Genomic DNA, 23,902 nt, shown 5'->3' on the forward strand with positions numbered 1-23,902 from the left:
GTAAAGAAACCCATCTCCATCTTCTTTGTTGCCAGAGAAACCACTAATAGTATAATTCCTTTATTTCAGATTATAATTTAATATATAAATATAGGTAATATGAACTTTATTATATAAATAAGTGAATTATTAAAAATGAACATATAAAAATGAATAAACAATATCATTAACCAACATAAGTAATATAGCTGCTAGTTATTGAAAGCTACTATCTACTATTAAGCACTACTAAGTACTCTATGCTACTAAGATGATATAATTTGCATGCAACCTCTCTGTCATGTTTCACACAAACCTATGAAGTGGTATTTTTATACTCACTTTACTGAGGACCAAACTGAGATTCAGAAAAAATGGTCTTTTTACATTTTGCTTACATTACCTTCTTTTTTCAGCTTTCCAAAACTCCTGACAATTTCCTGAACAACAGCTGCTCCACTCTGAGGGTCAATGCCACCAAATACCCAAGAGTCACGGTGACCTCCAAGAATGACATATCTGTCTAGAAAGCATCATTGCAAAATTACTTGCCATTACAGGTCAAGAATAGAGGAAATTGCAAATGACTCAATAGCATCTAAACACAAAGCACTCAGGACTCAAGTTAAGATAGCAAAGGTTCCTGAAGACTTTTGTAAATGTATCACTTTGCTCTGAATTTGATGTATGAAGAAAATATGAATGTGATAAGCAAATGTATACTTCAATTAATTACAGTAATTATAAGTATGTAAGTAATGATAAGTGAGCATAAAAGTATCCTTATCCACTTCTTTATATAATTCTCTGTTACTTCTCTCTTACCTATTTACACTATGTTTCCAGTATTTTCAGAGTAAGAGAACACAGTGGCCAAATAATGATTTCTCCACTTCCTAATCCTTCTACTTAGTTTTTAACGTACAGCTCAAAGATTCTACCTCTCTATGATCTGTTTCTATTTTCTGCAGGGAGAGGGAATTGCACCCCTATCCAGCTTTCTGGGCAGTCTTTTCATATTGATAAAGCATTTACCATGGGGCTTCCCTGGTGGCACAGTGGTTAAGAATCTGCCTGCCAATGCAGGGGACACAGGTTCAAGCCCTGTTCCGGGAAGACCCCACATGCCACAGGGCAACTAAGCTCGAGTGCCACAACTACTGAGCCTGTGCTCTAGAGCCCGCGAGCCACAACTGCTGAGCCCGAGTGCCTAGAGCCTGTGCTCTACAACAAGAGAAGCCACTGCAACGAGAAGCCCGCACACCACAACAGAGTAGCCCACGCTCGCCTCAACTAGAGAAAAGCCTGCATGCAAAACAAAGTAAAAGGATTTTTTAAAAAAAAGCATTTACCACACTTAACAGTAGGGATCTTCATGTCTCTGGTCTGTGTCTTTTTAAAAAATCCCTCCATCCCCAAAGCCTAGCACAGAGCTAGCACAAAATATGTACTCAGTGAGATTCAATAAATAGCCAGTGGTACATTGTTTAGTGCTCATTGGAAGCACATCAATATTCTTTATCCCTGAAAGAAAGTCCTGGCTGCTTGCACAAGAGATATTCAGTTTAATTCTGTCTGTTTGGGTAGGAAATATAACCATATAGTTCCTAAGGAAACAAACATAATAAAGTAAGATTATTTTCAAATGTATCATCGAGCAGGTTATCTGAAATCATATGGAAATCACATGTATATATATTCCACCCATTTCAGTGTAAAAAAAAAAACCATGTAAAGGACTCATTAACTTCCGGTTATCTTAATTTTCTAAGAGTGTTACTTATCGTTGTAATGAAGATATTTCTCCAGGTAAAATATGCGGTAAGGAAATCCAGAAAGCTCAGATTAAACACCTGTAAACCATCTCTCCTTGATCTTCCTCTCTCGGTCCTTTAATTGAAGCATGCATAGTTTATCAACAACCTCGGTCATCTGACCAATCTAGTCCCAACATTTACTTTCTTCACAACATGCATCACAATGTAAAATTACCTCCTATTGATCTATTTTGTGTTTATGTGAGTTCCATTAGGACAAAGAGTTGCTTTGCTTTGTTCACCTTACATTCCCAGAGCTCAGAGCAGTCCCTGGCACCGAAGAATTGCCCGATCGATATTTGCTGAGCAAATGATCAATTTACCTGGCTCCACTGCCCCTCTGAGAGTTCCAATCACATTGTAAATTCTTTTCACTTTATTGTTGGAATGGATGTGCATCTTGACTTTTCTAATGCAAAAATAAAGGACACAGACTAAAAATGCTGGTTAACAGCTTGCCACCCACAATTTTTAAATCTGACATTGTTTTGAATATTTCTAAAGGCACACAGGCAATAATTGCATTGACCAATTGTCCAATTGTGAGGATATATGTGTATTCCCCTTTTCAACCTGTTGTTATGTCTCCTGCTGGTAGTAGATTTTACTTTTCAGTCATCCTCTGTAATTGTTTTTTGAAAAAGCTTTCCTCCTCCTAAAGAGAGTTATTATAAAAATAGTCTCTTAACTTGGTAGAGAAGTTTCCAGTAAATCCAGGTCCAACATTGTAGGGCACGTGGAGGCTTCCTTTCCAGCTGTGATCTGGTGGTGCTGATGCACCCATTTTTCTGTTGAACACAAAAAATATTATTAGCTGAAGGAAACCTTTGAAGTTATAAGTTAAAATGTCCTTGAACTTGTTTTCTTGAGTGCCTGCTCATAATAGCTTCTATGAGTCATGGTAGTACAAAGTGCTTTGCATAGGGATATGCCATTTAACTCAATACACCTCTTATGAGGTGGTTCTGCTATTAATCCCCACTTCAAAGATAAGGAGGGTGAGGCTTAGAGAGATTAGGTAACATGCCCAAAGTCAAGCAGCTGATTAGTGGTACAATCGAGATTCAAACACTTGGTAAGAATTTGGACTCTGTGTTACCAGTTTCCAACAGTAAATCATGTGAAAAGTGCTCTCAAGAGCATGCCCTGAAGAAACAGCAGGTGTCAAACTCTTTGGAATTTCCCATTATGTTATTTCTCCCACTGATACATACATTCCCAAATACATGTATGGTCATCCTTTACAAAGTACTTTTGCACTCATCTATTAGGAAGGGAGGAAGGGCAAAGGAAGGGATGTCACTTCAACCAACAGCCCCTCAAAGCTTTATACACTATTTATTTTTTTAATTCAAAAGGGTGGAAAGATTCAGGTGGACCAGCCCATATATGCCACTAGCCGTGGTTATCTCTCACCAGGTGATTGAGAAAAATAATATGATAATATCTGTGGAATGGTGAGGTTCTTCCTGTTTCATATCAGCATATCTTCCTTTACTGTTTAAGAGCATGGATTGACTTATTCTTGATTTGGGCATGGAAACCAAATGTACTTTTGCTACCTAGAAGCAGATAGAAGAAGATGGCTCCAGACAAACTTAAGAGAGTGAAAAACATCAATCTGTCTTTTATGCCTCAATCTCTGATCCACACACCTGCATGCACCCTATGATTTACAGTGAAACATTTTCTGTAGTTTCCTCCTTTTTTCTGTGCCTGCACACAGGTACTTATTCCCTGCCTACTAATTTGAGGTAATGGGAACAGCTCAACTTGACCTAGAATATATTATATGTGCAAAACTACATCAATATGATTATCTTCTCATGGAAAACTAAGTATAAATAATATTTTGTTTTAAAATGCTCTATCAGAGAGTAAATATTTACTCTTTTATTTTCCTATCTCATGAGGGAGTTTGTTTAATAAAGATAATTTCATGTAATATACTATATAATTTATTTATCTATATACAATAAAATTTCACATGAAAAGCATCAAGTAAAATGAAGGGGCATTATACATTGTTAAATATCATAATGAATAGTCAAAATAGCAGAGTATTATGTATACAAAAAATGGTAGAAGCCAAGTGAAGAATATACATATACTTGATTATACATAAAATATTTTTATAGTACTATATTGCAGACTAATAATATTGATTGCCTTTGGGATGGAAATGGGTAGGAGGGAAACTTTTTATTGTATACCCCTTTGAATTTTGAACTGTGTAAATGTATTTCCTTTTCAAAATAAAAATATGGAAAACAAAACAAGGTGCAAATTCATCAGGAAGTCAATTACATATTATAAGGAAGGTAATGAAGAGTCCCTATTCCCAGAAAATAATAAAATATAAAGCCAAGATTACAGTGCCCCCACAAGGACAAGAAAATATCGCACATCTATGGAGAACAGAGGTTTTAGTCACTAAATTTCACTGGGATAATTAATCAGGGATATAATTTTCTTTAGGTCCTTCTTTCACTCTATAAATAAAAAATAAATTCTGTGAAAATTAAAAGGTTGAATATTTAAATTTCAAATCACAGAAATTTCAGAAAATATAATATTGGAAATGTCTTTGAAAGGATTTGATAGATCATAGATGCTCAATAAGTATCTATAAACAACACTGAATTTAAAAATCTATATTGTGTAGCATATTAAATTTTATTTGTCCATTTAGCAAAGATTTATTCTCTATAATGCTCAAGGTACTGTATTGTACTCACTAAGGAATACAAATATGTACACGACATGGTCATTCTACCAAGGAGTTTATAAGTCAGAAAAAGATAGATATAAAACAGAGCATGATATATGATAGATAAAGTTCTGAAGGACAAAACAGAGCTTGATTCCCCTTGTGGGATCAGAAATAATTTTCGTTCTACAGGAGGTTTCACTTATCTGGATTTTTAAAGAATGAGTAAGATGTGGGCAGGGAAGATGGAGGTAAAGAGCATTCCAGGTACAATGTATGATGTAAACAGTCACGAAGGCTGAAGAGTCAGAGCAAAAGTAAGGCATGGTGATTAATCTGGCTGGGGTATAAGATGATAAGGATACCATAACAGAGAAGCTTGAAAAGTAGTGAGAATTTGCTTCTGAGAAGATGCACTTTACCCTATTCATCCTGATGAGTACAACTAAATTCCCTGGACTATAAATACATAAAAAATAAACATAAGACTCTGAAAGGTGGAGAAAAGAAAATAAACCAGCTCAGGACCTCAGGGTGCAAGAAATGACAAAGTGGTGAGTTCCTAGGGTTTTCATATGGGTTCTCATATCTCAGACATAGAGCTGAAAAGCTGGCAAGCCAAAAAGGCCAAGTGGATCATATGAAACATGTTACCCAACAAAAGCCTTGAGTATGAATACGTACTTGAATACGTATACATATTCAACTGCACCTAGGACAATTTTCAGGATAGACCATATATTAGGCTATAAAAAAACTCAATAAATTTAAAAGGCTGAAATCATATCATCTCTTTATTAATCATACAAACCTTTTACTAACCCAACTATAGTATAAAGAATTTAGTAAGCAAGGATTCTTCAATATATGCAAATCAAGCAATATGATACACCATATTAACAAATTAAAGAATAAAAACCATATGATCATCTCAATAGATGCAGAAAAAGCTTTGGACAAAATTCAACACCCATTTATACTAAAAACTCTCCAGAAAGTAGGCATAGAGGGAACCTACCTCAACATAATAAAGGCCATATACGACAAACTCACAGCAAACATCATTCTCAATGGTAAAAAACTGAAAGCATTGCCTCTAAGATCAGGAACAAAATAAGGATGTCCACTCTCACCACTATTATTCAACATAGTTTTGGAAGTCCTAGCTATGGCAATCAGAGAAGAAAAAGAAATAAAAGGAATACAAATTGGAAAAGAAGAAGCAAAACTGTCACTGTTTGCAGATGACGTGATACTATACATAGAAAACCCTAAAGATGCCACCAGAAAACTACTAGAGCTCATCAATGAATTTGGTAAAGTTGCACAATACAAAATTAATGCACAGAAATCTCTTGCATTCCTATACACTAACAATGAAAGATCAGAAAGAGAAATTAAGGAAACAATCCCATTTACTATTGTATCAAAAATAATAAAATACTTAGGAATAAACCTAGCTAAGGAGGCAAACGACCGGTACTCAGAAAACTATAAAACACTGATGAAAGAAATCAAAGATGACACAAACAGATGAGAGATATACCATGTTCTTAGATTAGAAGAATAAATATCGTGAAAATGACTATACTACCCAAAGCAATCTACAGATTCATTGCAATCACTATCAAATTACCAATGGCATTTTTTAAAGAATTAGAACAAAAAATTTTACAGTTTGTATGAAAACACAAAAGACTCCGAATAGCCAAAGCAATCTTGAGAAAGAAAAACGGAGCTGGAGGAATCAGGTTCCCTGACTTCAGACTATACTACAAAGCTACAGTAATCAAGACAGTAAGGTACTAGCCCAAAAACAGAAATATAGATCAATGGAACAGGATAGAAAGCCCAGAGATAAACCCATGTACCTATGGTCATCTAATCTATGACAAAGGAGGCAAGAATGCACTATGGAGAAAAGACTCTCTCTTCAATAAGTGGTGCTGGGAAAACTGGACAGCCACATGTAAAAGAATGAAATTAGAACACTCCTTAACACCATACACAAAAATAAACTCAAAATGAATTAAAGACCTAAGTGTAAGACAGGACACTATAAAACTCTCAGAGGAAAACACAGGAATAACATAAATCACAGCACCCACTTCCTAGAGTAATGAAAATAAAAACAGAAATAAACAAATGGGACCGAATTGCACTTAAAAGCTTTTGCACAGCAAAGGAAATCATAAACAAGACCAAAAGACAACCCTCAGAATCAGAGAAAATATTTGCAAATGAAGCAACTGACAAAGGATTAATCTCCAAAATATACAAACAGCTCATGCAGCTCAATATCAAATAAACAAACAACCCAATCCAAAAATGCACGGAAGACCTAAGTAGACATTTCTCCAAAGAAGAGATACAGATTGCCAACAAACACATGAAAGGACTCTCAACATCACTAATCATTAGAGAAATGCAAATCAAAACTACAGTGAGATATCACCTCACACTGGTCAGAATGGCCACCATCGAAAAGTCTACAAATGATAAATGCTGAGGAGGGTGTGGAGAAAAGGGAACCCTCTTGCACTGTTGGTGGGAATGTAAATTGATACAGCCACTATGGAGAACAGTATGGATGTTCCTTTAAAAAAACTAAAATTAGAACTACCATATGACCCAGCAATCCCACTACTAGACACATACGCTGAGAAAACCATAATTCAAAAAAACACATACACTCCAATGTTTATTCTTTTTATCTTTTCTTTTTTTTTCTTTTCTTTTCTTTTCTTTTTTTTTTTGCGGTACGCGAGCCTCTCACTGCTGTGGCCTCTCCCATTGCGGAGCACAGGCTCTGGATGTGCAGGCTCAGCGGCCATGGCTCACAGGCCCAGCCACTCCACGGCATGTGGGATCTTCCCAACCAGGGCATGAACCCGTATCCCCTGCATCAGCAGGCGGACTCTTAACCACTGCACCACCAGGGAAGCACCCCAATGTTTATTGCAGCACTATTTACAACCGCCAGGACATGGAAGCAACCTAAATGTCTATCAACAGATGAATGGATAAAGAAGATGTGGTACATATATACAATGGAATATTACTCAGCTGCAAAAAGGAATGAAAATGGGTCATTTGTAGAGATGTGCATGGACCTAGCGTCTGTCATACAGAGTGAAGTAAGTCAGAAAGAGAAAGACAAATGTCATATATTAATGCATATATGTGGAATCCAGAAAAATGGTACCGATGAACCCATTTGCAGGGCAGCAATAGAGAGGGTGACATAGAGAATTGGCAGTGGACACATTGGGGGAAGGGGAGGGTGGGATGAACTGGGAGATTAGGATTGACATACATACAGTACCATGTGTAAAATAGACTGCTAGTAGGAACCTGCTGTACAGCACAGGGAGCTCAGCTCGGTGCTCTGTGATGACCTAGATGGGTGGGGATGGGGGGATGGTGGGAGGGAGGTCCAAGAGGGAAGGGATATGGGGATATACATATACATATAGCTGATTCACTTTGCTGTACAGCAGAAACTAACACAACATTGTAAAGCAATTATACTCCAATTTAAAAAAAAAGAGCGAGAAAGAAAAGAAGACAGCAGTGGTCTAAGAATAGCCGTGTATGGATGCTGACTGCCACCATCATTAATAAATGATCCTGCACTGAAGCCAAATAATTATTTGAGAGTAATTTATGATAATGTGTTGCTAGGCAATTAAAATAAACTTCTGAGGAAAAAAAATAACAGAAAAAAGTTGGGAAAATTTGCAAATATATGAAAATTAAACACTGACCCTAAATAACCAATGGCTCATAGAAAAAAATCACAAGAGTAAATAGAAAATACTTTGAGATGGGGGCTTCCCTGGTGGTGCAGTGGTTGAGAGTCCGCCTGCCGATGCAGGGGACACGGGTTCATGCCCCAGTCCGGGAAGATCCCACATGCTGTGGAGTGGCTGGACCCGTGAGCCATGGCCACTGAGCCTGCACATCCAGAGCCTGTGCTCCGCAACGGGAGAGGCCACAACAGTGAGAAGCCTGCGTACCACATACACACAAAAAAACTTTGAGATGAATAAAAATGAAGACATAAGACACCAAAAGTTATGAGATGCAGTTAAAACAGTGTTTAGAAGGAAATATATAGCTGTAAACACCTATATTAAAAAAGTAGAAAGCTATCAAATCAATAAACTAATCTTCCACCCAAAGAAACTCAACAATGAAAAGAAAGCTAAATTCATATAAGCATAAGAAAGGCAATAATAAAGACTGGAGCAAAAATAACAAAATAGAATCTAGAAAAAAAGATAAAGAAAAATGAATGAAAGCAAAAGTTGGTTCTTTGAAAAGATCAACAAAATTGACAAATCATTAGCTAGACTGACCAAGAAAAAAAGGGGAAAAGACTAAAAATCAGGAACAAAAGAGGGAATACTACTATTGACTTTACAGAAATAAAAAGGATTATAAGGGAACACTATAAACAGTTATATACCAACAAATTAACCTCAATGAAATGAATTCCTAAAAAGATATAAACTACCAAAACTGAAGAAAGAGAAAATGTAAGTAGGCTATAACAAGTAATCAAAACTTCTCAGAGGGTTTCCCTGGTGGCACAGTGGTTGAGAGTCTGCCTGCCGATGCAGGGGACACGGGTTCGTGCCCTGGTCCAGGAAGATCCCACATGCCGTGGAGCGGCTGGGCCCGTGAGCCATGGCCGCTGAGCCTGCGCGTCCGGAGCCTGTGCTCCACAACGGGAGAGGCCACAACAGTGAGAGGCCCGCCTACCGCAAAAAAACAAAACAAAACAAAAAAAACTTCTCTGAAAGAGAAGCCCATATGGCTTCACTGCTGAATGCTAGCAATCAGTAAAGAATAAACACCAATCCTTCACATGCTCTTTAGAAAAACAGAAGGAACATTTCTAAAGTTACCCTATGCGACAAACATTACCATGACACCAAAACCAGATAAAGAAATCACAGGGAAACTAAAGATAAATATGAATATTGACACAAAAATCATTAATAAAATACTAGAAAACCAAATTCAACAGCATTTTGAAAGGATTATACACCATGACCGAGTGAGATTTATTCCATGAATGCAAGACTGATACCACATACAAAAATCAAAAAGTGTAATATACCACATTAACAGGCTTAAGAAAAACCACATAATCAGAAAAATTGATGCAGAAAACAAACAACCACAGCAACAATAAAACACTGGGGAAAATTCAACATCCATTCATGATGAAAATTATCAGAAAACTAGAAATATTGAAAGAAAATACAAGACAAACCTGAAATATTTTGTGATGTCAGAATACAAGTGCTTATAAAAGGATTGGAAGAACTGTGTTTTTTTTATATTGCTGGTAGGATGTAAAAGGATACAACCACTATGGAAAAGGTTTGTCAGATTCTTACAAAAGTAAACATGCTATTATCATATGACCTGGCAATTGCACTCCAGAGAAATGAAAACTTACGTTGACACACAAATCTGTACATGATTATCTGTAGCAGCTTTATTCATAATAGCTACAAACTAGTTGTTCTTTGAATGGTGAAACAAACTGTGATACCAAATACAACGGAACACTCCTCAGTATTAAAAAGAAAAAAAACTACATATACAACAACTTGAACAAATCTCCAGAGAATTATGCTGAGTGAAGAAAAACCCCACAAGGGTATACATTTATATAACATTCTTGAGATGATGAAATTATAGAAATGGTGAACAGATTAGTAGTTGCTAGGAGTTAAGGTTAGAGGGTATGGATGGAGGGGGACAGGAAAGGAGTGGGTGTGGCTAAAAGGGCCACATGAGGGATCCTGGTGATGATGGAAATGTTTTGTGTCATGAGTATAAAAAGAAATATATCAGTATCTTGGTTGTGATATTGTACTATACTTTGCAAGATGTTACCATTGGGGAAAGCTGGATAAATGGCCTAGAGGGACTCTTTAGTACTACTTACAGTTGCATGTGAATCACAATTATCTCAAAATAATGAGTTTAATTCTTAAAAATTAGGAACAAGCTAGATGGGCAGAAAATGATGTGCTAGAATTTCGTGGTTTGTCATGTAGCCTCTATTTAGCTGTGAGCTTCTATACTATATTTTGAGGGCCCTGAGAACAAAGTCTATATATAAATCATACTCTTATCACAGTGCTTGACAAAAAGAGGCCATTCCATAAGTGTACCTAGAGTGGACAGGCTGTAGGAAGCCATTAAAAGTCTTCTGAGCAGAGACACAAGAATGAGACAGTGTCTTGACAAAGAGATGCCTCCTAAATGCCTGTGCTGTTGAATAGAGAATAAGTGATGCTCAACAAAGCTGTCTTTTACATCAGACATGAATTTGGGTCCCAGATCTATCACATACTCTCTGAACTTTGGTTTCTTTATTTGTAAAATTAGTTATCACAATACTAACACATGTAGTTGTTTTATGGGCTAATTGATAAACAGTATGTAATCATTTAGCAAAAAGTAAGGGCTAGAATATAATTAGCACTCTATGCATGTTAGATGCTATCATCATTGTCTTTATTATTATTGTCGTTGCTGTCATTATAATCCTGATAGTTACTCAGGGAGACAAAAAGAAACCATGTAACCACATTCCCTTCAGTACAGATGCAAAAAAGAATAAGAAAGAACACACACCCTGTTCCCCTTTTCTCCCACCTAGGTAAACACAATTTTCTTTTTTCTATAATTCACATTTCATCAACTTTTTATTAAAGTTGTCGGCATACCTGGGCCATTATATAACTTTATGTCTCTCCTCTTCTTCTCAAATACTTGTTAAGAAACTTTCATTTTATGATATATCCAATTTGTAAAATACTGTCTATTCTAATTAATACATAATGTTACACTGCTAACCGTTTGTGGGAATATGAGAACTGACTATAATGGATATGTAGCACACTCCCTAGATAATTATGCAGAGGGAGTAAATACGCCCAATTAAATTCATAAACAAATTACATGTTCTTAAAATGTTTTATGACTAAATTCCAGTCTAGAACATTTCACTATACCTTAGAAGGTATGGATGGTAAAACAGAAATTATCTTATTGCTTTTAGTATACACAGATCATCTTCTCCTGCCAAATACATTTTTAATACATTTCTGTACTACCAAAATTCATTTTTAATCATGGCGTTTTGAATGCAAAATATACTTCCATAGAATTTACGTTATTTAATGATGACTGCATTTACAAAATGACTTACTAAAGCTGACTTAAATACATTTGGTAATTTTTTTGATCAAGTATTAATAATTCTACTACCCAGTTAGGGCATAGCCAAATTCAACTAGTTTACCAGAGCAGTCAAATGGTAGACATGGCTAAATAAACCTCACGTCCAATTCTGTATAATCCTTCCTTCTTTCCTTCCATGCACTCTTTTTCTAACTACAAAGATAATACAGGTTCACTTTTTAAAACATATAATTTAGGGATTATATATATATATATATATATATATATATATATATATATATATTTGAAATCTACTTTTTCTATTTAATAGTATAGCATAAGCATGTACCCACATTGTTAAATACTCTTGTACAACATATATTTTAATGGCTTCATGTACTGTCATAGACAGTAATATATTTAACTACTTATCAATTATTGAAGATTTGTGTTGTTTGCAATTTTCCACTATCACAGGTAAAGCTACAATCACGTTCATCTTTTAAATATAATGAATATTTAGACTTTATATTTACACAAACACATAGTCCGTGGTGCCCTCAAAAGTTGTGCCCCATCCTGAATCTTAACCCATGTGGTAAAGCTAAGAGCTCAAAAGAAAAAAAGACCAGGGTGCTTGCTATTCCTTAATCTGCCCTTAAATTGGACAGACACCTCCAATTCTCTGATGACAGCCTCCTCACCTGTAAAAATGAGGGCACTGAACTAGGTCATAAGTAAGTTTTCTTATACATTCTAGAATAAAATGATTAAGAATGCCTTAAACTCAAAGAAGAAAAGGGACTAACTGGCCGGATGCTTTGGTCTCCAGTGATTCTACTTTCAGAGAAGTCAGTGCTCTCTCCCCTCCTCAAGGATAATGGAGAAGAAGGGACATGCAGATGAGAGAAAGCAGGACAGGAAAGAGGAAAGAGCTCCAATGTCAGGTTAAACAATAACAACTTTGGAGAAGCTTCAATAGTGAAAGCAGAGGAAGAAGTGGAATGGATAAAGATGAAAATCAATGGAAGATGCTTTCAAAGGGCATTATTCCAGGTCCACCAAGAAGTAGACAATAAGAGGTTTCAATAAGTAAGAGATTTATTAGGGGAAAGGCGTGTGAAGGAAATAGCAAGGGAGCTAAGAGAGGCTGAGAAAGCCATCAGACTGCAATGCAGGTCAGAAATGGGGTAAAAGAGAAAGAGAAGAAAGAAGAATGCTGGTGGCAGAATCCCTTGATAGCAAGGCTGTCAGGGAGTCCTGAGCCAGAGTCTCCCATCAGAGGAGTCCCATGCCTCCCAGTAATGGGCCTCATTTAGTACCCTTGCTGCATTTAGTTACTGACTGGGAGCATCTATGGGAAGCATGGCCTTGATACAAACAGGGTGATGGATTTCAAAACACAGTGGAGCACCTTATCAATGACACTCCCCACAGCTGATGATCTGAAAGACTCACTTTCATGGCTGTCACACACTGGATACCAGTATTTAAAGCAAATCCCAGGTTAGAACCACTGTTCTCTAAAATGGTGATAAAATTGTATGCTTATTTGATTTTCTGCCAACACACAAAAGAATAGACACTATCTGATTCCATTTATATCAAGTTCAAAACCAAACTAATCAATGATGATAGATATCAGAAAGTGGTTGCTTCTAGGGGGGTATGGTAAAAATTGAGCACAGAAAACTTCAGTATCAAATAATGGAGATAAAAGCATGAAAGTTGAAGATTGCCAGTAAAGAGAATTACCCAAATAGCCATCGGTTTGTTTCTTACAAACTTACTCTAGGAGCTTCTGTGCATCATAGTATCCAATTGGATGAACAGGAATACTTGGAAGACCAACAGCCTCTGCGATTTCACGTCTATAAGCATATTCTGAAAAAAAGTTGAACATACTTCTAATAAAAATGGAGTCCCTTTCAAAATGTTCTCTGTAAATCAGATTAAACACATTCTTAAATTGCATCCACTAGAACTGTTACAATTAGAAAGACAGTTTCAAATGTTAGCGAAAATGTGGAGCAACTGAAACTCTCATACATTCTTGTAAGAGTGTATAATTAGAGAGTCACTTTAAATAACTTCTTTGAAAAATAATGTTATGCCAAATTATGCCCTATGGCAGAACAATTACACTCCTAGGTATTTACCCAAGAAAGATGGAAACACATGTCCACAAAAAGACCTGCACAAAATTGCTCATAGCAGCTGAATCTAGGTAGCCCATATGGGACACAGTCCAGCTGTTTGTAAATAGGAGAATGAATAAGCAATTTGTAGAACAGTCCCATAATAGAATTCTACTCAGCAAGTAAAGGGAAGAAACTATTAACACACACAATAACATAACTAATCTCTAATCGTTGCACTCAGTGAGAGCAGCAAGGCAAATGATGAGGGAAAATCATAAATTTTTCTATGACCGGGAAATCAAACTAAGAAAGGAAAAAAATAATATGCCCACTTTGTGGTAGGCCTTTCCCAATGTTCAGTGTGCATCTGTATTGTACATTAACCAGACCTCCTCAAACAGGAGGATGTAATCACCTTTAAGAAAAATGGTTGCTTTATTCAGACAATTTTCAGGTTATTTTAGTTTCTTTTTCATCCCATACAGGGCGTTGTATTGACCAAAACATCTTTGATCAACTTTATGTAGAATGCTAACCTGTCAATACAACACAGAAATTCTTTGTCTCAGAAATGTATAAAATTGCATCTCTAACTCCTGACCAATGGAACAGTTCTCAGAGCTTCTGCAAATCTGTTCCCTGGGTTATAATCTTCAGTTTGACTCAAATAAAATTCTCTTTTCTTTCTTCTTAGCTTGACTGTTATTTGATTTTACACCAGCACACAAAAGAATAGTTACTATCTGATTCCATTTATATGAAGTTCAAAACCAAACTAATCAATGATGACAGATATCAGAAAGTGGTTGCTTCTAGGGGAATATGGTAAAAATTCACCAGAAAGGGGCACCAGAGAACTTTCTGGAGTAATAGAAATGTCCTATATCTTATTTTGAGTGATATAGATACATGCAATTTAAAAAAATTATTGAATTAACTCAAGACCTGTGCGTTTTGTTACATGTAAACTCTACCTCAAAATAAAAACACATTTTCTGTCATTTCTTCAGATTTAAGAAAAATAAGAGCAATTTTTCCATTTTTTTCTTCAAAGTTTTAAATTATAAGAGCTTTAGGGGATTGCAAAAGCTATTCTTTTTATAGTAAAATGACATAATAATATGTTGCATGGGATTTGTTTTAAAATTCTTTAGGGTAATAATGCAAAAGGAAAGACGAAGAGATAAAGTAAGATTGACAAAGTGGTGATAATTTTCTCTATTTTTTTGTATGTTAGAACTATTCCATAATAAAAACTAAAATTAAAAGGAAAAGAAAAAAATAGGGCACAAAAGGGAATTCAACAAATGCAAGCCTCACAGGGATAACATGATTTTTCTTTCTACAATGTCATCTTTTAAATTTGAGGATAATAAACAGAAATAGTCCAGTTAATCTTATTTTATGTTCACATGTTTTTTTTGTGTGTGTGGTATGCGGGCCTCTCACTGCTGTGGCCTCTCCCGTTGCGGAGCACAGGCTCCGGACGCGCAGGCTCAGCGGCCATGGCTCACGGGCCCAGCCCCTCCGCGGCAGGTGGAATCTTCCCGGACCGGGGCACGAACCCGTGTCCCCTGCATCAGCAGGAGGTACAATTTTAACTTTATATAACCAACAGAGCTTGGGAGAAGTTGCATTTTTCAAAGCTTGGGAATAAAAAGGCTAAGTAAGTAAAGTTCAGGTAGACTTAAGTGATTTTATTATAGGATAATATGTATTGCTTTACAAAAATCTATGATAATGTACTATATTCCAAGAAGATTTACGAAGCCAAAATGCATAAACTTTAAAGGAGTTTACAATTTGATAGAAAAAACAGATGAAATATAAATATGGAAATGCCATGGATACTTGGCAACCTATTTTATCCAAGGTACACACCTTAGTTAGTTTTAAACCACACAAATTAAGTGATCACAGATTTTTGTAAATGTCATCAACTAGCTGAGTACATTCAAAATAAATTAGCTCCCTTTATTAATGATCTACTGTTTTACAGCAGAGCATTTCAGCATAAGACAAACATGTGGACTCCGGAGCCAGACCATCTGAATTTGAATCCCCACTCCTCATTTAGTGGTGTGATGGTCTAGGGCAGAGTTTGCTTACTTCTAGTCTTGCTTCCCTCCTCTGTCAAGTAGAGATAATAACATAACAAAGCTTATAGGGTTGTTAAGGCATGTAAGAGCTAGCATTTAGGAAATACTCCTTGAAAGTGATCACTATTATCTTTATACAGCAATGATACAATAAGCATTTTCTAGGCTCTAAATTCTAAATGTCATTTCAGGGATTTATAGAACTTCTTTTGTTCTACTATCCCTTATCTACAACTAGAAATTTTAAAAACTGTGAAATCCATTAATTGGGGGGAATTTACTTGTCAACAAAACATGATCTGATGTAAACTAATTTGGAAGCAAGATCTGACTTGAATAGACAGACTATATTACTTACATTCCTCTGCTTAATATGATTATTCATACATTTTACTGCAAAAATATTTACATGCTTGCTTCCCATTTTATGTTCCAGCCTCCTATGTGAATGTTATGCAAGAAATGGTATATGCACCATATTACTTTTAAATATCTGAAAATGTCTGCATTTCAAAACCTATCAGACCCGAGGATTCCAAATAAGGGATAAGGGACCCGAACCAACAATTTTCTGAGTTCAAATTCCTTTATTCTTAGACACAAAGAGAACGAGAAAAAGACATACTTTATCCATGTGTCAAAGGAAATCCTTTGGTAAAATCACTTTACAATGTTAAGGTTTTTGTGATGATTAAGGCCTGGTCACTCACCATTTGCTGGGTAGCCAGGTGTGAGAGGGTCCCCTGCACCATTAAGATTTAAGATATTTCCACGCTGAACACCACCTCCAGGAAGATTCCAACCACCTGGATAGGACTCCACCCCGGGAGCAAAGTAATCAGCAGGATCTGAGTACAAAATGATCCCTTTGGCCCCAGCCAGCTGGGCATTTTTAACCTGGAATAGACAGTCTTTCATATTTTAGGTTGGTAACTCAAAATTACTCTTAAATAAGTAGCTATACTTTATCTTCAATCTTTTATCCTTAGACTTAAAACAAGGGACATCTCACAGAGAGTTGGCTTTTTCTTTTTCCTACTGCAAGCTCTAAAAATGAGTTTCCAGGGCTGAATCAGCCCTCAGAGCAGCAGATTTTAAAAATGTACATATTAGTGGTAGTATGTGCTACTTCCTTCCTCTAGTCTAGAAGCACAATAAGCAAGTAGACTCCACAGACTAGACTCCCATTTCTTCTATGGTTGAGAGGGAATATTTCTGAAATCTAGTTTCCCACAAAAGAGGAAAAAATATTAGCAAATCAAGCCAAATTAAGTGATAGTAACTTTCAAAACTGCTGTGTATAAATTGGTTTCTCTCATTACCTATAATAAGAATTAATACTAAAATTTAATTTAGTAAATATTTTCAAAGGTAACATTTAAAACAAAGATACTGAAGGTTAACAACAAATCAAATGCATGCTTCTTTGTAGACCATAGGCATAATGTGTAGGTATGGAAAAAACCTGTTCTGTTTCCCTGAACTTCTACCCTGGCCGAATTCAAATGACCCAGTTTAAAACCCCTGTATATAAGCTAGAAAATGTATCTTCCCTATTAGGTGGGCTGGTACAGAGTATGAGAAGATCACAGTCCTCCAAAAGTTTTAAGGATGTGGTTCTACCCATGTAAGATACAATATAACTTTTTATTTTTGTGGAAAAGAAAAAAAGATTATTTTTTACCTTATTTCCTCTGAAAATTTTCCCATATCTGGCAATCAGAATCTTCCCAGAGCAATTAATTTTCATGTCCCGCTCTAGTTTAAAGAAGTCTTCAGTTCGTGCGTAGTTAACATAGACTAGGTCACCCTGTTGAGATCATGGATGACTTACTACAAGTAAGATTTAATAAAAGAGGTTTTTCTGCGTGAAGACTGTTTCACATCTTTGAAAGAGGTAAGAGGCAAGAGTATGCAAGAGGGTCAGAAAAGCATGAGCCTCAGGTAAGAGATTCAACAGAGAAATGAACTTGAATTAAGAAGGCAATTACCTGGGTAGAGACTTATGAGTTAACTATTAAGTTCTGTTTATGTTGATGTCTCCTGTAAAGTGACCATAAAACTATAGAAGTGTTCGTCAGAAAAATACACATAAATATACACACTGCAATTTGGCAGGGGTCAGATACCCGAGGTGAAAAAGCCCTAGATGAGAGCTGTATTCTCTTTGAAGTATATTCACAATGGGTCTTCACACCACCAGGTAAAAAAGAAATGTCAGGTAATACTGCTTTACGGGTCTGGCTTCAGGATTAGGTGCGAGTATGCTACCATCTCGGAGTATCAACATTATCATTTGTAAAATGGCCTGTTAGATTAGATCAGTGTTCTTCACACATTTTTTCTGCTCACCTACTCCCTAGATTATTTTTGAAGAGAAATGTATCCCTCCTTTATTTTTTATAATTTGGATTTTTTAAAACATCTTTATTGGAGTATAATTGCTTTACAATGGTGTGTTAGTTTCTGCTGTATAACAAAGCGAATCAGCTATAGGTATACACATATCCCCATATCCCCTCCCTCTTGCATCTCCCTACCACCCTCCCTATCCCAACCCTCTAGGTGGTCACAAAGCACTGAGCTGATCTCCCTGTGCTATGCGGCTGCTTCCCACTAGCCATCTGTTTTACCTTTGGTAGTGTATATATGTCCATGCCACTCTCTCACGTCGTCCCAGGTTACCCTTCCCCCTCCCTGTGTCCTCAAGTCCATTCTCTACATCTTTGTCTTTATTCCTATCCTACCCCTAGGTTCTTCAAAACCACTTTTAAAAAAATTTTTAGATTCCATATATATGTGTTAGCATACAGTATTTGTTTTTCTCTTTCTGACTTCACTCTGTATGACAGATTCTAGGTCCATCCACCTCACTACAAATAACTCAATTTCATTTCTTTTTATGGCTAATATTATATTGTATATATGTGCCACATCTTCTTCACCCATTCATCTGATGATGGACACTTAGTTTGCTTCCATGTCCTGGCTATTATAAACAGTGCTGCAGTGAACATTGTGATACATGTCTATTTTTGAATTATGGTTTTCTCAGGGTATATATGCCCAGTAGTGAGATTGCTGGGTCGTATGTATGGTAGTTCTTTTAAAATTTTTTAAGGAACCTCCATAGTGGCTGTATCAATTTACATTCCCACCAACAGTGCAAGAGGGTTCCCTTTCCTCTACACCCTCTCCAGCATTTATTGTTTGTAGAATTTTTGATGATGGCCATTCTGACTGGTATGAGGTAATACCAAATTGTACTTTTGATTTGCATTTCTCTAATGATTAGTGATGTTGAGCATCCTTTCATGTCTTTGTGGGCAATCTGTATATCCTCTCTGAAGAAATGTCTGTTTAGTCTTCTACCCATTTTTGGATTGGGTTGCTTGATTTTTGATATTGAGCTGCATGAGCTTCTTGTATATTTTGGAGACTAATCCTTTGTCAGTTGCTTCATTTGCAAATATTTTCTCCCATTCTGAGGGTTGTCTTTTTGTCTTGTTTATGGTTTCCTTACTGTGCAAAATCTTTTAAGCTTCATTAGGTCCCATTTGTTTATTTTTGTTTTTATTTCCCTTTCTCTAGGAGGTGGGTCAAAAGGGATCTTGCTGTGATCTTGCTGTGATTTATGTCATAGAGTGTTCTGCCTATGTTTTCCTCTGAGAGTTTTATACTGTCTGGCCTTACATTTAGTTCTTTAATCCATTTTGAGGGTTTTTTTTGTGTATGGTGTTAGGGAGTTTTCCAATTTCATTCTTTTACATGTGGCTGTCCAGTTTTCCCAGCACCACTTATTGAAGAGGCTGTCTTTTCTCCATTGTATATTCTTGCCTCCTTTATCAAAGATAAGGTAACCATAGATACATGGGTTTATCTCTGGGCTTTCTATCCTGCTCCATTGATCTATATTTCTGTTTTTGTGCCAGTACCATACTCTCTTGATTACTGTAGCTTTGTAGTATAGTCTGAAGTCAGGGAGCCTGATTCCTCCAGCTCTCTTTTTCTTTCTCAAGATTGCTTTGGCTATTCGGGGTCTTTTGTGTTTCCATACAAATTGTGAAATCTTGTGTTCTAGTTCCATGAAAAATGCCATTGGTAGTTTGATAGGCATTGCATTGAATCTGTAGATTGCTTTGGGTAGTAGAGTCATTTTCATTCACAATGTTGATTGTTCCAATCCAAGAACATGGTATACCTCTCCATCTGTTTGTGTCATTTGTAACTTCTTTCATCTGTGTCTTATAGTTTTCTGCATACAGGTCTTTTGTCTCCTTAGGTAGATTGATTCCTAGGTATTTTATGCTTTTATTGCAATGGTAAATGGGAGTGTTTCCTTAATTTCTCTTTCAAATTTTTCATCATTAGTGTATAGGAGTGCAAGAAATTTTTGTGCATTAATTTTGTATCCTGCTACTTTACCAAATTCATTGATTAGCTCTATTGGTTATCTGGTAGCATCTTTAGGAGTCTCTATGTATAGTATCATGTCATGTGCAATCAGTGACAGTTTTACTTTTGCTTTTCTGATTTGGATTCGTTTTATTTCTTTTTCTTCTATGGTTGCTGTGGCTAAAACTTCCAAAACTATGTTGAATAATAGTGGTGAGAGAGGGCAACCTTGTCTTGTTCCTGATCTTAGTGGAAATGGTTTCAGTTTTCCACCAACATTGAGAACAATGTTGGCTGTGGATTTGTCATATATGGCCTTTATTATGTTAAGATAAGTTCTCTCTGTGCCCACTTTCTGGAGGGTTTTTATCATAAATGGGTGTTGAATTTTTTCCAAAGATTTTTCTGCATCTATCAAGATGATCATATGGTTTGTCTCCTTCAATTTGTTAATATGGTTTATCACATTGATTGATTTGCATACATTGAAGAATTCTTGCACTCCTGGGATAAACCCCACTTGATCATGGTGTATGATCCTTTAAATGTGCTGTTGGATTCTGTTTGCTAGTATTTTGTTGAGGAGGTTTGCATCTATGTTCATCAGTGATATTGGCCTGTACTTTTCTTTTTTTGTGACATCTTTGGTTTTTGTATCAGGTGGCTGTGGCCTCATAGAATGAGTTTGGGAGTGTTCCTCCCTCTGCTATATTATGTAAGAGTTTGAGAAGGATAGGTGTTAGCTCTTCTCTAAATGATAGACTTCGCCTGTGAAGCCATCTGGTCCTGGGCTTTTGTTTGTTGGAAGATTTTTAATCAGTTTCAATTTCAGTGCTTGTGATTGGTCTGTTGATATTTTGTATTTCTTCCTAGTTCAGTCTCAGAAGGTTGTGCTTTTCTAACAATTTGTCTATTTCTTCCAGGTTGTCCATTATATTGGCAGAGTTGCTTGTAGTAATCTCCCATGATCCTTTGTATTTCTGCAGTGTCAGTTCTTACTTCTCCTTTTCATTTCTAATTCTATTGATTTGACCCTTTTCCCTTTTTTTTCTGATGAGTCTGGCTAATGGTTCATCAATTTTGTTTATCTTCTCGAAGAACCAGCTTTTAGTTTTATTGCTCTTTGCTATTGTTTCCTTCATTTCTTTTTCACTTATTTCTGATCTGATCTTTATGATTTCTTTCCTTCTGATAACTCTGGGGTTTTTTTGTTCTTCTTTCTCTAATTTCTTTAGGTGTAAGTTTAGGTTGTTTATTTGAGATGTTTCTTGTTTCTTGAAGTAGCATTGTATTGCTATAAACTTCCCTCTTAGAACTGCTTTTGCTGCATCCCATAGATTTTGGATCATTGTGTTTTCATTGTCATTTGCCTCTAGGTGTTTTTTGATTTCCTCTTTGATTTCTTCAGTGATGTCTTGGTTATTTAGCAACATATTGTTTATCCTCCGAGTGTTTGTGTTTTTTACATTTCTTTCCCTGTACTTTATTTCTAATACCATAGCGTTGTGGTCAGAAAAGATGCTTGATATGATTTCAATTTTCTTAAATTTACTGAGGCTTGATTTGTGACCCAAGATGTGATCTATCCTGGAGAATGTTCCATGAGCACTTGAGAAAAAAGTGTATTTCATTGTTTTTGGATGGAATGTCCTATAAATATCAATTAAGTCCATCTTGTTTAATGTGTCATTTAAAGTTTGTGTTTCCTTATTTATTTTCATTTTGGATGATCTGTCCATTGGTGAATGTGGGGTGTTAAAGTCCCTTACTATTACTGTGTTACTGTTGATTTCCCCTTTTATGGCTGTTAGCATTTGCCTTATGTATTGAACTGCTCCTATGTTCAGTGCATAAATATTTACAATTGTAATATCTTTTTGGATTGATCCCTTGGTCATTATGTAGTGTCCTTCTTTGTCTCTTGTAACAGTCTTTATTTTAAAGTCTATTTTTTCTGATATGAGAATTGCAACTCCAGCTTTCTTTTGATTTCCTTTTGCATGGAATATCTTTTTCCAACCCCTCACTTTCAGTCTGTGTGTGTGCCTAGGTCTGAAGTGGGTCTCTTGTAGACAGCATACATATGGGTCTGGTTTTTGTATCCATTCAGCCAGTCTATGTGTTTTGGTTCGAGCATTTAGTCCATTTACATTTAAGGTAATTATCAATATGTATGTTTGTATTATCATTTTCTTAATTGTTTTGTGTTTATTACTGTAGGTCTTTTCCTTCTCTTGTATTTCTGCCTAGAGAAGTTCCTTTAGCATCTGCTGTAAAGCTGGTTTGGTGTTGCTGAATTCTCTTAGTTTTTGTTGTCTGTAAAGGTTTTAATTTCTCTGTCAAATCTGAATGAGATCATTGCTGGGTAGAGTAATCTTGGTTGTACGTTTCTCCCTTTCATCACTTTCAATATGTTCTGCCAGTCCCTTCTGGCTTTCAGAATTTCTGCTGAAAAATCAGCTGTTAACCTTATGGGGATTCCCTTGTATGATATTTGTTGCTTTTCTCTTGGTGCTTTTAATATTTTTTCTTTGTATTTAATTTTTGATAGTATGATTAATATGTGTCCTGGCATGTTTCTCCTTGGATTTATACTGTATGGGGCTCTCTGCACTTCCTGGTCTTGATTGACTATTTCCTTTCCCGTATTAGGGAAGTTTTCAACTATAATCTCTTCCAATATTTTTGCAGTCCCTTTCTTTTTCTCTTCTTCTTCTAGGACCCCTATAATTTGAATGTTCATGCGTTTAATGCTGTCCCAGAGGTCTCTGAGACTGTCCTTAATTCTTTTTATTCCTTTTATCTTTTTTTCTGCTCTGTGGTAGTTTCTTTCACTATTTTATCTTCCAGGTCACTTTTCCATTCTTCAGCCTCATTTATTCTGCTATTGTTTCCTCTGGAGAATTTTTAATTTCATTTATTGTATTGTTCATCATTGTTTGTTTGTTCTTTAGTTCTTTTAGGTCCTTGTTAAACATTTCTTGTATCTTCTCCATTCTATATCCATGGTTTTGGATCATCTTTACTATCATTACTCTGAATTCTTTTTCAGGTAGACTGTCTATTTCCTCTTCATTTTTTGGCCTGGTGGGTTTTAACCTTGCTCCTTCATCTGCTGTGTATTTTTCTGTTTTCTCATTTTGCTTAACTTACTGTGTTTAAGGTCTCCTTTTCTCAGGCTGTAGGTTCATAGTTCCCATTGTTTTGGGTGTCTGCCTCCAGTGGGTAATGTTGGTTCAGTGGGTTGTGTAGGCTTCCTGATGGAGGAAATTACGGCCTGTGTTCTGGTGGGTGAAGCTGGATCTTGTCTTTCTGGTGGGCAGGACCGCATCTGGTGGTGTGTTTTGGGGTGTCTGTGAACTTAGTATGATTTTAGGCAGCCTCTCTGTTAATGGATGGGGTTGTGTTCCTGTCTTGCTAGTTGTTTGGCATGGGGTGTCCAGCAATGGAGCTTGCTGGTCGTTGAGTGGAGCTGGGTCCTAGTGTTGAGATGGAGATCTCTGGGAGAGTTCTCGCCAATTAGTATTACAAGGGGCTGGGAGGTCTCTG

General features: G+C 36.3%; 1 protein-coding gene across 2 annotated transcripts in view; it reads right to left on the bottom strand.

The window, feature by feature from the left end:
* The window catches only part of LOC307181104 (glutamate carboxypeptidase 2), a 63,931-nt gene that overhangs the window by 20,558 nt on the left and 19,471 nt on the right, over positions 1–23,902 (bottom strand). Inside the window, exons 5-10 of one of the 2 annotated variants that reach the window (XM_079946592.1) lie at positions 17,643–17,768; positions 16,669–16,855; positions 13,509–13,602; positions 2,486–2,584; positions 2,120–2,205; positions 383–502 (exon numbers count right to left, since the gene is read on the bottom strand). In XM_079946592.1, the coding sequence (XP_079802718.1) occupies positions 383–502; positions 2,120–2,205; positions 2,486–2,584; positions 13,509–13,602; positions 16,669–16,855; positions 17,643–17,768 (712 nt within the window). Of the gene's footprint in view, positions 1–382; positions 503–2,119; positions 2,206–2,485; positions 2,585–13,508; positions 13,603–16,668; positions 16,856–17,642; positions 17,769–23,902 lie in introns of those variants that run through there. The other variant, XM_079946593.1, reaches the window with a different exon arrangement.

This window comes from Stenella coeruleoalba, assembly GCF_951394435.1.
Source record: "Stenella coeruleoalba genome assembly, contig: scaffold_330, whole genome shotgun sequence".
Taxonomy (NCBI): Eukaryota; Metazoa; Chordata; class Mammalia; order Artiodactyla; family Delphinidae; genus Stenella; species Stenella coeruleoalba.